Source organism: Ziziphus jujuba, chromosome 5 (assembly GCF_031755915.1).
Source record: "Ziziphus jujuba cultivar Dongzao chromosome 5, ASM3175591v1".
In the NCBI taxonomy this organism is placed as follows: domain Eukaryota; kingdom Viridiplantae; phylum Streptophyta; class Magnoliopsida; order Rosales; family Rhamnaceae; genus Ziziphus; species Ziziphus jujuba.
Genome location: NC_083383.1, coordinates 22,453,718 through 22,470,322, shown reverse-complemented (window position 1 = coordinate 22,470,322; position 16,605 = coordinate 22,453,718). Strand labels below are relative to the sequence as shown.

Here is a 16,605-nt window from a genome sequence, read left to right as displayed (position 1 = left end):
CTCCACCGCCTGCCATTTTCCGGCCACACGCGCCGTACACCCATCATCCTCTCCTCAAGTCCGGCTGACCCACCAAAAATCACGGCCATCGGACCACCGACGTGCCCGGATCGGAGCGTTTTCCGGTGAGGGGCCGGAAATCTTCAAACGGTGATTTCTCCGCCGTCCGACCTCCGTTTTGCTCACCGCCGGTCCCGTTGGATTGCTCTCCTCACGATCTACAAGTCTACAAAATTTCACGACAAACGGCCACCGAACGCGCCGCCAGTGGCTACGGTTGCCGGTGACCGCGGCGGCTCGCCGGAAAGTACTGTTCCGGCGAGTACCCGAAATTCCGGCCAGCTCCAGTCAACTGTATTCAACCTCCTGAACCCGAATCCGGCTTCCGTTTCCGCCAATTCGTGATGGTTTGGGAGAATTGCGGAGCCGAAACCCGCAAAGCTTTCCGGCGAGATTCCGACCCCGTCGGGTCCGATCACCGGAAAGTAAGACCGAATCCGTGATCCTCATCACGCGAGCTTCGATTCGGTATATAACTCGTAACCCTTAGATGTCGCTTTGTGTTCGCTCCCCGGGTACCCATTTGGGGATTACCCGAATAAAATATTAATATTTTTGGTTTGTGCACTGTGGTTGTTTAGGTGCACGTGCGAGTAGCGGAGTTGATCCCGAGGAGGATCTTAGTTGATTTGCGCGCTCCAGGTGAGTGACCCACCTTCAAAAATTATTTTGGGCAATTAATTATATTTAATTGGTATTTAAATTATGCTCATGTGGTGTGGTTTAATTATGATTTTATTGTGGTTTAATTTATTTATTATGCATGAGCAAAGTGTATTTTGGTAGTATTTGTACGTGGTTTTAAATTTGATTTTCCGGGCATAATTGGGTTAAATATTTTACGAAAATATTGGTTTGAATTTTATAAATTATGCCCGCGGTATTTTTATGGTTGCATCTCGTATTTCGAGAAAATTGTGGTTTGTTGTTATCGCTGTTTCGTACCGGGTTATTAAATAAAAATATGTGGGATGGTGTTTTGTGAAAATTTGGTATCCTTCCCACGGTGGTTTTTGGAAAAAACGGTACGGTTGGTTATTTATGTTTATTTTTAGACGCACTCATACAGTATTGGTGTTCTGATGTATGGTGTATGGACACGTGGTAGCACGCGGTTATTATATGGTTTAGCGTGCGGTTATTACTTCACCCGTGAGTTGCCATTGGACCGTGGGCAGGCAAGTTATTGTTGCACATAGCCGCCCCCCTCCTTGGCCGGGTGATGGTTTTTAGCAGTCGGTACTGTCGGGATGCCGAAGTGACCATTGCAGGTTTCTCTCTTTAACCCTCCGCCAGTCGGTGCTCGGGACGCTGGGTATCGGAGGGCATCACCGGTATATGGTGTGGTGCGTCGGTGTAAATTGCAAATAGTGTTTTAAACCCCAAAGGTGTTCAAAATGATTTACTACAATTTATTACATTTTTAATTATATATTTGGGGTATTTATTTAATTAATTGTTGTTTATCAAATGGTTTAATCCCTTGGTTTTTGGGAGGTATGTACATTGGGTTTTGCGAAAAGGTTTTAAAAAGGGAACATTTCAAACGGAGCGACTGGTGAGAGTTTTGAGAGAAATTATTATTTTCCAACCGTTATTACTATTATTTATTTATTAATTGTTGGTATTTGTTCTATTCCTTATTTGCTATTACTGTTATTTTTATTATCACAAAAGGTGTTCAGTAGTTCGGGTTACTCACGGAGATGATTAGCATCTCACACTCTTAAATTCCGTTCCCTTAGGTGCAAGTGGTGGTAGACGTTCTTCCGGAGCGAACCAAGTTTTCCGCTGCTGTTGTGTTTCGAGAAGTACTTTTGTACTCTTTCATTTCAGTGTATTATTTCTTTCAGCCTTGTTGTATTTCTGTTGTTTAGCACTTCTTAAAGCTTTGTATACTATTGGGATACTTCTGTTTTATTTATGCACTGGACTGTTGTTGTTTTGAGAAGTGCTGAAATTTGTGGAATCAGTTTGTAGTTTGTGGGAGGAATAAGGGGATGTTTTTAGAAGTGTGTTTTCAGTGCAGGTAACTTGTGTTAAGTAAATCCCTTAGGGGAGGCTCTGTCGGATTTTCCGTTGGAGGGTCCGGTAGGGTTTCCTTGGGATCAGGGCTGTCTAGGGTTCCGGGGAAGGAATTCTGGACGGGTCCTGACACTTGTGGTCTAATTGTTGTTTTGAGTGTGTTTTAATAGAACTTTGAGATAATTCTTTGAGTGGAAAAAGATAAGAGAGTGTGAGTTTAAAAAAGGATTAAAACCTGAAACTAGTGTGAAAACACGAGTGACGAGTCCTTGTTTGAGTGATACACTTAAGGGAGTGAATTTGGTGAGGTTTTCTTGTATTATTTCATTAACATGATAGATTCAAGGATTAAAAGAGGAGGTGCCTCAATAAGAGAGCTTGGAAAGGATTCTGTGGGTTTCAAGGGAGAGTCGAGAGCATCCGGAAATGTAGCCAAACCTACCGACATGTTGGAAGTATTGGAACAATTACAAAGGATGAATGCTCATTTTGATTAACTTGATTAAATGATGGATATATTTGGAAATTCACAAGGGGGATTGAACCTAAGAATGGAAATTCACAGAAGTCATGGTGGAGGTCGAGGAGGCCGTGTACGTTTTAGGGAGGAAATTGAAGGAGGTAACTTTGGAGATAACCTTGACGAGGAGTTTGAAGATATTTTTGCACTCCAAGGAAGCCAAAACCATGGAAGATAAGCTCGAGATAAGGATGATGACCTCAAAAATATTAAAGTCAACATACCACCATTTTTGGAAAAAAGTGATCTAGAGGCTTACTTAGAATGGGAAGAACGAATGGAGATGATCTTCGATTGTCATAACTATTCGGAGGTAAAAAAGTTAAGTTGGCAGCTTTGGAATTTGGACATTATGCATTACCATGGTGGAATAATGAGCAAGGTACCTGAAGAAGAGTCGGTGATGGACTAATAACCATTTGGCAACAAATGAAAGGAGCCATGAGGAACAGTTTGTACCAAGCCATTACTATAGGATATTGCATTAAAGACTACAATCTTTATCACAAGGAAGTAGGATTATGGAGGACTACTACAAGGAGATGGAGATGCTCATGATGAGGTTGAGCATGAATGAGGACTGTGAATCAACAATGGAGTAGTTTTTGAGAGGCTTAAACCAAAAGATAGCAAACCAAGTGGAATTACAACAATATATGGAGTTGATAGAGATGTTGTATGTTGCCATTAAAATTGAGAACGAACTTAAGAGGAGGGGTACTAGTTTACGGTTTGGAGTAGACCTGGCAATTTGGATCATGACACGGAGACACGACTCGAAAACGACACGGAATAAATGGGTTTGGGTTTATTATAAATGGGTTTGGGTCATAATCGGGTCAACCCGTTTAACACGATTATTAATCGTGGCATTTTCGGGTTGACCTGTTTAACTCGAAATTGACCCGTTACGACCCATTTATTAAACGTGTCAGTTTCAACCCGACACGATTATATACCTATTACAACCCATTTAAATTTTATTTTAAATTAATATTTTATCACTAATATAATATTTAATAACTAAAAAATATTATAAATTAAAAATTTTATAAAAATAGTTTTCTATTACTAATTTTTTAAAAACAAAAAATACATCTTTAATAAAACAAAAACATAAAAATAAAAAAAAAATAAAAAAAAAATTTCGGGTTAATAGGTTAATTTTCGGGTTAACGGGTTAATAGGTTAGTTTTCGGGTTAATAGGTCAATTTCAGGTTAACAGGTTAATAGGTCAACACGACCCGTTAAAATAATCATGTTAAACGGGTCGTGTCGTGTTGACCTGTTTATAAACAGGTCGGGTTAGTGTTTTAGGTACCTGACACGATTAATAAATGGGTCGTGTTCGGGTTAGGCATTTTTGACACGATTATTAAACGGGTTGACACGAACACGACCCACCAACCCGAATTGCCAGGTATAGTTTGGAGGGGTTTCAAGTAGCGAGAGGTCAAGCTTAAGTGTTTGGAGAAGCAATCCCGCATTTGAATTAAGGCCAGAACTGAAACTAGAAGGGGAAAGCTCTAATCAGCTAAGAAAAGATACAAGACTCGAACCTACACTAACATAACAATTTGAAGGCAAAGCTGATCCTAAACCATCTAGAACCTGTGATATTGTGTGTTTTAAGTGTCAGGACGGATGAAATATTGCCAATCAATACCCAAATAGAAGAATTATAGTGCTGAAAGGCAATAAAGAGTTGGAATTCGAAAGTGAAGGATCCAAAGTTGAAACCGAACTTGTTAAGAAAGAAATTAAAGATGAAGAACAAGATGAACCCAAGACTCTAAAAGCTTCAAAGGCCAATGAGTTTAGTGGCACGAAGGGTATTGACCGTATACAAGAATGAAGATTAAGTGCAAAGGGAAAAAATCTTCCATACTTGATGTGACATTTAATGTAAAATTTTGAGTATGATTATTAATAGTAGAAGTTATGACAAAGTTATTAGTAATTTTGTAATGGAGAAATTATTTTTAACAATAATGAAACATCCCGAACCATATAGACTTCAATGGCTAAATGATAGTTGAGAGATGAAAGTAAATAAATAAGCCAATGTAAAGTTTAGTATTGATAAATATGTGGATGTGGTTTTATGTGATGTTGTACCTATACATGCTAGTCATATTTTGTTGGGAAGACCATGGCAATTTGATAAGGATACCATACATTATGATCGAGAAAATGCCATTGTATTCTGATTTGAAGGAAAAAAGATTAAACTAGAGCTGTTGACACCTAAAAAGGTATTTTAAAGATCAAATACAAATGCAGCAAAAGAGGGAGGCCGAATGGCAAAAGGAGAAGACAAGTATGCCGCCCATGACTTCATCTATCAAACAAGAGAGCAAGGTTGAACCACACAACTAAGGTAAGTTTTCTAAACTTGAGATTGAGGGAAAAATAGAGAGGAAGCCAAGAGTGAAAGAAAAAGAGAGAAAGCTGAGAGTGTTAAAGGGAAAGAGAAATCCAAAAATGAGAAAGAGAGGAGAGAGAAGAAAAGGAAATTTTCTTATCTTAGCCAAGGTGACGGCATTTTAGGTAATAAACCTATGCTGGTCACAGTGTTTAAAGATGCTTATTTAAATCATCTAGCTAATTCTGAAGAGCTTGTATTTTCAAGTTCTGTATATTTTATTTTGTAGGAATTTGATGATGTCTGTCTAGAGGAGATTCTTAGTGGTTTACCACTTATTCGAGGGATCGAGTATCAAATAAATTTTATACCTAAAGCTGCAATTCCTAATAGGCCTACATATGGAAATAATCATGAGGAGAAAAAGGAACTATAAAGAAAAGCAAGTGAATTGCTTGAAAAAAGATATATTAGAGAAAGCATGAGTTCATGTGCTGTCCTTGTTTTGCTAGTACTTACGAAAGATGGATCATGGTGCATGTGTGTAGATTATAGGGCCATTAATAATATAATCATTAACTATAGGCATCCTATTCCTAGATTATATGATATACTTGATGAATTATATTGTGCATGCATGTTTTTTAAAATTGATCTTAGGAGTGGGTATCATCAAATTAAGATGAAAGAGGGAGATAAATGGGAAACCACATTTAAAACTAAGCATGATTTGTATGAGTGGTTAGTTATGCTTTTTACTTTACCTAATGCACCTAGCACTGTCATGAGATTAATGAACCATGTTATGAATCCATTTATTGGAAAGTCTATGATTGTTTACTTTAATGATATTCTTGTATGATACGAATCTAGGACGACCTGTGCCTAAACCCGTATTATATTAGCTTGGATCTAATTATGTTCAAGTTCTAATAATCACCTTGACCCCTAACCAACATGTGATTAGAAACCTCGGTATAAGGAAGACGCACCAATAGGTGATGGATATCCTATTGATAAATCAAAACTAAAACACTCATTCACTAATGGTGTTTTAGGTGTTCAAAAGAACAAAGAGAAATTCAATCTCACAAAATAAATTATCAATATTATTAATGGTCTTCCTAAAAAACAAGCCCTTTTATAGGCTAAGAGAAAACAAATAAAACCCTAAAACAAAAAAGAAAAATCGGCCATGCAATGAAGAATCCTAATATGGTCGAAAGTCTCCTCCTTTCTTAATCTAATTTGGATTAATTAATTCCTTTATTTTGAATTTGGAATTAATTAATTTACAATGAAAATAATAAAATAATAAAATAATAAATTTCCTAAACTTATTTGTCTGGTAAATAAATAAATAAACAAATAAATTAATGGAAATTTCCTTAAACAAAAAGTAGAATCAAATTAGGAAACTAAAATATTAGTTTTTTGACTAAATTGACTTTGACTAATTTTTGACCAAGTTGAGCTCCAAATCAGCTTCAATATGCTTTTTAGGATTCCAAATAAGCTTATTATGGAGTCCCACATGTTTCCTTTGCTTGGAAGAAAGAGAAAAAGCCAACTTAGCAAAATACAACAAAAGCTAGCAAGCAATACAGTAATTTTCGGCCAAATTTTGAAGCTGTCCGTACAAGTTCGTACAAGGTGGCTTTACTTCTACCTTGAATTGTTTCCATGACCTCTTAGTGATATTTATTGAATCCATAAAGATTTGGGATCATTTCTTGCTGTCCGAACTCCATTAACGCACCAAAACCGCTACCTGAGTCCGTATCGGCTTCCACCACTTGTATGGCTAAAACAGGTCTTGGATCATTGGGTATGGATAGATGCTATTGAGAATGAATTACCCCCTAGATAAAGACAGCAAATTTTTCCCTAAACCTCTTAGCTTGAGTCTTAGTGATCGGTCCGGTCCTCATCCGTATCGGGTCAGCAACCCAACGGGTTGTCGATTGTGCGTGCACAGACGAATTCATATCATTCCCCTCCTCTTGAAAAGGATTTATCCTCAAATTAAGATCATCACCTGCAGTAAAAAGAGATAATTTAGTAACATTAAATATGGCACTAACATTGTACTTACCTAGTAAGTAAAGTTTGTCGGCATTTTTATTGATTCGCTCCAAAATTTGAAAAAATCCATCCCCTTGAGGCATAAGCTTTGACTTTTGTTGCTTCTGAAACCTTTCCTTTCTTAAGTGCAACCAAATCCAATCTCCTGGGTCAAACACTAAAACAAAAAACTCTAAAAATAAATGCTTATCATGGCAAAAATTACACTTTTTAAAGTTAGCAAATAATCTCTTCCAAATTTTTAAATTTCCACAAAGTAAAGCTCTCAACAAGGTAGATAAAGTTTTATACAACAAAAACATTTTTGAATAAGCATCTTTATGATTCATGACCAGCAATAGTTTCTTACTGAAGATAGCTTTATTAACATCCCCAAAACACAAATAAATTTTTTTTATTTTTCTTTTCTTTTCTTTCTTTTTCTTTCCTCCCCTCAGTTTGGCTCTCACTCTTAGCTTTTCTCACTTCTCTCGCATTCTCGGGTTTCTCTACCCTTCTCACCTCACTTTCGGCTTTCCTATGATTTTTCCACTCAATTTGAGTCTTAGAGCACTTACCTGGTTGGTCTTGCACTGCTTGGACTCCTTTAATGGGTGTTGTTGCCGTGGGGGCCATGCTAGTCCTCTCCTTGAGTTGTTCGACCACCCTTCTTTGTTGTATTTGTATTTGATCTTTGTACACCTCTTTAGGAGTTAATGCCTCTAGCTTGACCTTCTTATTTTTAACTCTAAAAATAATACTATTCTCTCTATCATAATGAATAGCATCTCTATCAAATTGCCAAGGCCTACTAAGTAAAATATGTCCCACATGCATAGGCACAACATCACACAAAACCACATTCACATACTTATCAATGCTGAATTTTACTTTGGCTTATTCATTAAATTTCATCTCACCACTATCATTAAGCGATTGTAACCTATAAGGTTCTGGATATTTAATTGTTGTCAAGCCTAATTTATCTACCACAAGATTACTAATTACATTGGTCAACTTCCACTATCAATAATCATACTATAAATCTTATCTTGGATTTCACATCGGGTGTGGAACATGTCCTCTCTTTGAATTTCATCCTCATCTTTGTATGCAACTAGCGTTCTCCTAGAAACCAAGCTTAGTTCAGCATGGGAAATATTCAAAGTTTCAACCTCACCTTCAAGCTCTTCCTCTTCCTCTTGCTCGGTTTCATCACCACTTTCCTCACTTAAATGATTTCTCTTGATCTTGAAGGTTTAGGATCATATTTTACATCATTCTTTAGTGCTTGGACATATTCGGCTTTGGATTCCCTTTTTGGCTGATTTGAATTTTCTTCTCCAATTTTCAGCTTTGGCTTGTTTTCAAAGGTAGGATTGTTTCTCCAGCCACTTGGATTTGATCTTCTGCTGTTGGAAACACCTCCAAATCGTGAGCCTAAACCTCTCCTCTCAAATTGATGCTCTAATTTAATAGCCACATGCAACATCTCCTCCAATTCCACATATTGTTGCAATTCTAGTTGATTGGCTATTTCACAATTCAAACCACCAAGAAACCTTGCCATGGTTGCTTCTCTATTTCCATTCATACTTAACCTCATCATAAGAAATCCACTGAAGCCTTGTTGTGTTGGTATAAGTAATGGATATGGATGTGGGAGTGTTGATCAAAGTGGGGCAAAGAAGTACAGCGTATGCAAGAATCGGGAGCTGTCTTTCTTCTGGGACATGATTCATCCTTCACAGAAAGGCTGGCATGCTGTTTATTCAGAACTTCAACCTTCTCTTTACAAATTATTTTAGCTACAAATGTAAGATATAGCAGGAGCATTTACTAGCTCCATCAGACTTGTATTGAATGCTTAGCACCCTTATCACCAGTAACAAGCCATTTGCATGATAAATATAAACCGTCCGATGGAGGCAGGTACATCATTACTGCTAATATGTATATGGTCAAACATCCTTTTATCTTTCTGGCTATAACGTTTTGGATTGCAATGGAATCTCAAGTTTAATCAAAAGCAATTTATCAATTATGCGTGTACATTTTATATAATATCATCTACAAAACAAAAGAAAAAAATAAATACATATACCATTCATGTTGTTACAATTAAGAAATCTGTCAAACGAAGATACATAATACACACATTCCTAATTCCAGATCTGAACATTCCTGTCAAAGATGCCTGCTCCGTATGTGGAAACGAAAATCTCAACTAGAAGAGGAAATTGCATCATTACAAACAAGGTGACTGGAATGCTAGCAAGAGAAATGATAGGAATGAAAATCCATGAATATCTGTCTCTAAGCACAATAAGAATTGTAGCACAAAAGGCTATCATCATGGTTACAATAGAGAAAAAGAGGGTGGAAAGACCAATCATCATCTTCTTAGGCAAAGATTTTAAGAAATCCTCTTCTGCATATCTTGAGGTAAGGATGCCTAAAAACATTAACACTGAGGTTGTGGAGGAAAAAAGCGAAATAGCATCTGATATTATGAAAACCATAAACAGCTCTTTATTCAAAAATATGGGCACACCAGTATCTTGATTGTTTCCTCCAGGAACTGTAAAAGCTGCAGCAAACATGATGGTAACAATGAGAGTACCCACAACTGTACAAGAAGTTGCTGTCCCTTTCATCCATTTTTCTCCCTCAGTCCTCAAATTCTTGTGGTCTCTAGTAAACATTTGGGCTGGTGTCAAAATACTTGAGTTTGTGTGCTCTATAGTCCAAGGAGGCACAATTGACTCCACCTCCTATATTTTTGTTCATAAAATAAATAAATAAATAAATAAAAAGCAGAGAAAACCAAATGTCATCACAACTTTATCAATTAAATATTATTTTTTTAAACGAAACACAACATGAATTTGTGTGTGACAATCATTTGATTTACATGTATAATAAATAATTATCTCGGCTACTAATTATAAGAATTATGTTGTGTGGAGATCAATCATTTATTCTTCTTGTTTTCTCCCAGTGGTTTAGTTTTTCCAGGGCAGGGGTGAGGTTAGTGGGCTAAGAGTAACTTTCTTTGAGTTTGGTCCTTCTCAAGGTTCACGAAACCTTTTAAGAAAAACTAGACACATATTGGAAGTCAAGTATCTCCATATCAAAAAGAAATATATTTAGGAGATTTAACTTGAAAGTTTCATTTGAAGACTGGCAGGACCTTCTTCATATGAGAGCTTTTAGAAATATTAAATGCTCTGATTCTGTCAAAAAAATATCAAACTTAATACAAGACTACAAGTGGGCTTGACCAGCACGTTACACTAACACACACATAATAAACCCTAAACACTTGAGCACTAAACTTAATACACAAGTAATATACACAGTACATTATATAATTACTTATATGTGCTATTAATATCCTACCGATAATCATTCATATGTTTTCTCACAATTCATGATCAAGGCAAGTTTTTCGTATGTAATTTTCATGACTGTATACATTTTCCTAAAATACATCAGAAAAGATGTCAAAAACCAGTTGGAGCAAGAAGAAGCTTGAAAAAAACTCTTGCAGAAAACATGCAAGAAGACCGATTTAGAGAAGTCAGCCTAAAAAACTCTGTGCATTATGAATTTCAACATCTGAAGTACTTAAAAATGCCTTAGATGTGCCAAACCTATGACGTGAATGGATATTAATTTGCCCAAGATAAGATTAAATATACTAAAATAAACTAATAACTAACAAGAAAAATACGAAGTGAAGAGAAGCGACCTTAAACCATTGTAATTCCCTCTGCATTTGTAAAGCTGCTCCAGAAATTTGATTAAGTTGTGGATAAGGTGCCAACATTCCAGCCATATGCAACATGTTGTTTCCATGCCTATCTACAGCGGTTGCAGCTGCTAGTTTTGAGTCCAATCTATGTATAAGGTTAAAAACGTTTGCTTGGCGATACAGGATTGCACGCATAAATATGTTCCTCCCCAACTCATCACAGGTCTCCACCAGCTCTTGATTTGCTGTTAGCAAACTTATTATAAACTCGACATTCCCTCGATCAACAGCTCGAAACAGAGCACCATATACAAAACAAGCTTCCATTTGGATTTCATCCAAACTTCTTGTCATTGCACACATTTGGTGTAGAAGTTGAAAGGTTTGAACATGGACCAATTTCATATCATATAAAAACTTAATCCCTGAGTTGGTAGCAAAACAACTTCAGCTATTGAATGTTTCTAAAAGAACAGACAAATTAGTAGAAGAAAGTAGATGAAAAAAAAAGAAGATTAAATTTCATACCTAACATTTTAAGAGATTTCAATGCCAATCCTCGGAATGACCAAAATTTGTGATGTGAATCCTTCTCTGTTAAATATGTACAGAATTTACGTTGATATACTGTGTGAACTAACTGATTATACATTACATTAGTATGTCCGAAAAAGTCCAAATTGTAAACATACCTGGAGATCTGATGATACTCATGTTATAGGTGAGCAGACGTATATTGTTGAGTTCTATACAGATATCATTGATGGCACGAGCTGGATCAATGTAAATACCTATGAAGAACAAAGGAACTCAATATTTAACATTATTAGCTATTTCTCATAATTAAGAATATTATTCAACCATGGTTGACAGTGTTAAAGAGAGAGAGAGAGAGAGAGAGAGAGAGAGAGAGAGATATAGAACCCAAATAAAGGCATATATGATTTCAGTATCTAAAAGAAGGTATAAGGCACCAACAGTCATATATCCATTTTTGCCAAAATCTGAGCCTGCACCCACTGAGAAATGCAGAAGGTAGATTTGCCAATGCATAGATGGGGGGTATCCCAAAGCGGTCTGGAGTAACAGCCAACCGTGGGCAATGCTTGAGCAGTTCCCAAGCAACATCTACATTACATAATCAAATTATCAACAGTGATAGCACTAAACAGGTAAAACTAGAGATATCAAATCAGCTTGTCAAATTCTGGATCCATGTCAATAAAAACAGTGTCACACAACAATAGTAAAATGTAAATTGACACAAACTCTCACCGAAACTTTGCATATATATAGCATTGCAAATGAGCGTAGCGCCATCTATGCCATTCTGTGGCAATACCAGTTTATCAAGCGGTGTAACAGTATAAAGATACCGACCCATTTTCATATGACCATAACGAAAAGCCAGTGCAGCAGGAAGCATGTCTATGACATGAATGATAAGGATTTTGGTATTCTTTCTAACCATGCATTCAGCTATTTTAATGCTTGCATTATACGTAGCTGCTATTGCAAGAGCTGTGAAACCATTTATGTCTTTTATTTCCAAGTCTTCTTCAGACATTTTATCCACCAATGTCTCCACTATGCTCATATCCCCATTAATGGCCGCAACATGAAGAGCTGTCCTCCCTGAATATGTAATCCTTGCTCTAACTACATCAGGATTTCTGGCAATGAACTCATTTGTTGCCTGCCAATCACCACTCCATACGGCATTGTAGAAGGGCTCGTTTAGATTGAAGTCGTCACTTGAAATAGTCACTGCAAAATAATCAAAATAATAATAATAATTAGTTATGACCAAAAGCTATCCTTGTTCGTTTTATTTTATTTTATTTATTTATTTTTTTATGGGAGGCCAAATGCCGCATTTACTTTCTACATTTGTCCTCCCAAACTAAGGAACACCTTACTTACATTGCCTCCTTAAGCTAAACTATTGCTATCCTGTTAGAAGAAAAATCTGAAGAATCTGATTCTTTGCTGACTAAACAAGAACATTACTATGCTAGTCTTTTCCGAGCCTAAGAACTAAAATTTATCACAAAGCTATTCGTCTTTCATTGGGCTAGTTAACACTATATGGGCCTATGATCAAGCCCAATCTACCAGTAATCAATTAATTATTTATTATTATTTTTCTCTATCCTTCTTCGCTAAGACTCAGGAGAGAGATTATGGATTATCAAAAAATAAAATAAAATAAAACAAAAAGAGAGAGAGAGAGAGAGAGAGAGAGAGAGAGAGAGAGAAATGGTCTGCTGCTAACCTTCACTTCTTGACGATTCAGAGCTCACCATTGTTTTGGCTCTGAGAAGCTGTGGCTTGAACTTGGAAGCCAAAGTCTCCCAAGCAATTTTGGCAGAAGTGATATCTCTAATCACTGAAAAAGCATCTGGCCCACAACAAATCTGGATGGCATGGAGAGCAGCAGCATTCTTCTTCCTCCAAGCTCTGTATTCAGCTCCTACTCTGTCACTATTTTCATCAACATTTCCATGATCTGCTGGTTTTGGAGGTTCATCATTGGACTCCACAATATCCCAAAGATCTTCAGCCAACAAATAGGTATGAACCCTAACACTCCAATCCACATAGTTCTCTTTGTCAAGAACTTCTGGAACAATTCTTCCTTTTTTACTACTCCTCATGGGATCTGCCTCAAAATACTTCAATTTTTGCATAACCAAAAACATAATACCAAAAAAAAAAAAAAAACACTTTTAGACGAACAGAAATTTTTTTGTTAGAAGTGGTGAAACATATGTTGCAGCAAAAGTTTTTTCCAAAAAAATAAATAAATAAATAAAGAATAACTCAAGCAATTATATATTACTATATAGAAGTAATTTTGCAGATAAAAATTGGAAATGAAAGTAGTGAGAGAAAGTAAATGGAAGTTCTTACGTTTTGTACCCCAAGAAATATTCGAGCTGGAATGGTGGAAAACAATCAAATTTCAGATGGATATAGAGGAAGATAGAGAAGTGTTTTGAGGTGAAAAATGGAAACTGTATAGAAAGTTGGAAAATGGTTTTTTTGCTTTTGAAATGTGGCTTGGCAGAATTGCATTTTGTCTGATTGTGTGTGGTCGGTAAAAAGCAAGGTGTGATGACTAATAATAATAACAGTAATACAAAATAATAATAAACAGAAAGAAATAACGATGAATAATAATTATAAAAAAGGTTACCGGGATGTGGAAGCCTTTGCCACCAAGCAAATTTACTGTTCGGACTGAGACACATTAGTGGACGTTTTTCAGTGATGAGATGACAATTTAAATTTTGTATTGGAAAATCTTTGGCAATGAAAATAAAATATAAAATTATATTGATGGTATATTATCTGACATGAAAAAAAAAAAAAAAAAAAATGTGTGGGTGCTCGCTGGAGTATTTGAAAATTTTATCAGTTTCACGCGGTTTAATAAAGTGCACGTATAAGTCTCAATTGTCAAAATATTATTATTTTTTTTGTCAAACATCTTCATTATTATGGAGTGAAAGTGTTGTTTTGATCATTAAAACTCTGGCTTCTTGATAATCTGAAAACAAATTGATTTTACTTTTTTTTTTTCGTATTAACAAATTGATTTTATTTAGCATTTAAAAAAAAAACTACAAAATGATTTTTCAAGATAGGTTTTTTATTATAAACTCTGGCACATCAAAGTGTTTCTATTTTCAGAATCATTTCCTTAAAACAAAACAAATAAAAAGCACCATAAAATATATCAGTCAAACAGTTTTAAAAACAATTTTATTTTCTTTGAAATAATTTAAGACATTGCACATGAACTCTCAAATAGGCCCTTCATCTCCATTATTTGAAAATAAAAAAGTTACATATACACGTGGTAGGAAACATAACACAAAACATCCAGGTACGAATTTTATTACAGGAAACTTAAAACAAAACAAAAAAAAAATAATATATATATATATATATAATATACATAAACCCTATTTCCAAATCCCAGCTTTCTTATCAAGGATTCCTCGTTCATAAGAAAAAAAAAAAAATGTCAACCAGAAGAGGAAATTGCATAAATACAAACAAAGTGACTGTAATGCTATTGCATATTTTCCAAAATAGTAATGATGATGATGATGATGCTCAAGCTAGTACATATATACAGAAGTAAAATTTTAAGTTATTACCAAAAAAGGAAAAAAAAAAAAACGAAAAAGAAAAGCGGAAGTTCTTACATTTTTTTTAAAAGTGGAATGGGGATATTCTAAAAAATATTTGAGTTTGGATGATTGAGGAGGGAATTGTTTGAAGTGTAACATGGAAAAATACAAAGAGAGTCGGAAAAAACTTTTCTTTTTTATAAATTTTATTATTACTACTATTATTATTATTATTATTATTATTGAAATGGAGGCTTGGTAGAAATTTTTTTCCGCTTCGGTCTGTCGGTAAAAAGCAAAATGTGATGACCAAAAATAATAATGAAACAAAAAGGGGGAAAAAAAAAGGGATAAAAGTGTAAAGTTTTTTTTCTTTTTTAAATGAAAAAAAAAAGGGAGTAAAAGTTTGGGGTGTGGGATTGAGGAGGATCATTGACCATTTTTCAGTGATAATTTAAATATTGTACTAGAAAATTTTTGGCAATGAAAATCAAATCAATCTTTTACAGAGAGTCTAAGATCCGTTTTATGCGGTTTAACAAAATTCTTTAATATTGTCAAACTAACTTTTATTTACAAAATTATTATTTCACAAGTCTCACAGAATAAATAAATCACATCTCCATTATTAAAATGTTTATTTATTTATTTTCTTTTACTAAACTATTGAATTTTTATATTTTTTTTTTATAATTATTCAAACTCCGGCTTATTGATAATATAAAAATAAAATTGATTTTTTAGGAAATTTTTTTAACTTTTATTATTTTACAAAACAGATATATTTTTTTAATTTTTTTAATTAAAAATTTATTCTTCCGAAGTTCGGATCTACCAAAACTTTTCACTTTAATAAGGGAGGAAATCAAGTCTAGCCGATGAGAAGTCCAAAAGGCTTATAAACTGGCCCAAATGATGATAGAGATAGGAACTGCCAGGGTCCATATGACACTCCCCATTCCTTCCAAATTTAGTCTCCAATGCCGCATTATTTTAAAAATATTTATTTTATTTTAGTTTGTTTTCTAAATGAAATGTTATCGTATGAATAGTAAATAAAAAATAAGACACGAAAAAGAGGATAAAAAATTCAGATTTACAAATAAGATTTACATAAAAGGTTTAGAATTTGTTTTAGCAGAAGCAATATTTTAAAATGATTTTTTACAAGAGTTAACAAATCTTTATTTATCAAAAAATAATTTTTTAAAATTGTTTTCAAGAAGTTAAAAATCTAAAAATGTTCTTTTATGATCTTATGTGGAAAATTCAATAAGTATTTAATATAATTTTTTTATGTACAACCAAATATTATTTTTAATAAAAAGTTTTTTTTTATATAAAAAAATAAAATTTGTGGACAAAACTGTACTTTCATCAATTTTACTAAATAAACAACAAGTAGATACAACAAAGAATTTTGAAAATGTTCGAGGCATATTTTACTACAATGTTTACATTTACACACTTGCACGACATTGCAAGGAAAGGAAGCTAAAGCAATAGCCGGTATTAATAGACGAGTAAGGAAATTATTGATTGTGAATACTATAATCGATACAATGGATTATATACTTTTGATGCCTGGAATCACTGAGAGATTGAGTTTTCTTAATTAATACAATGCTAGCAAGGCAAATGACAGGAATGAAAATCCATGAATATCTTTAT

At 34.7% G+C, this 16,605-nt stretch overlaps 1 protein-coding gene across 2 annotated transcripts; it reads right to left on the bottom strand.

The window, feature by feature from the left end:
- Positions 1–9,118: 9,118 nt before the first annotated feature.
- On the bottom strand, positions 9,119–14,085 carry LOC107404058 (uncharacterized). Of its 2 annotated transcripts, none has more exons than XM_060817768.1 (8): positions 13,706–14,085; positions 13,068–13,454; positions 12,068–12,559; positions 11,771–11,920; positions 11,485–11,583; positions 11,321–11,386; positions 10,790–11,217; positions 9,119–9,809 (listed from the first exon to the last, which is right to left on the bottom strand). In XM_060817768.1, exons 2-8 carry the CDS (start codon positions 13,447–13,449, stop codon positions 9,198–9,200), a joined length of 2,229 nt encoding a protein of 742 aa, XP_060673751.1. In that variant the 5' UTR covers positions 13,450–13,454; positions 13,706–14,085; the 3' UTR covers positions 9,119–9,197. The 2 variants fall into 2 exon arrangements, with proteins under 2 accessions (XP_060673751.1, XP_060673750.1); XM_060817767.1 differs by having other exon boundaries at positions 13,068–13,467; positions 13,706–14,083.
- Between the last annotated feature and the right edge of the window lie 2,520 nt (positions 14,086–16,605).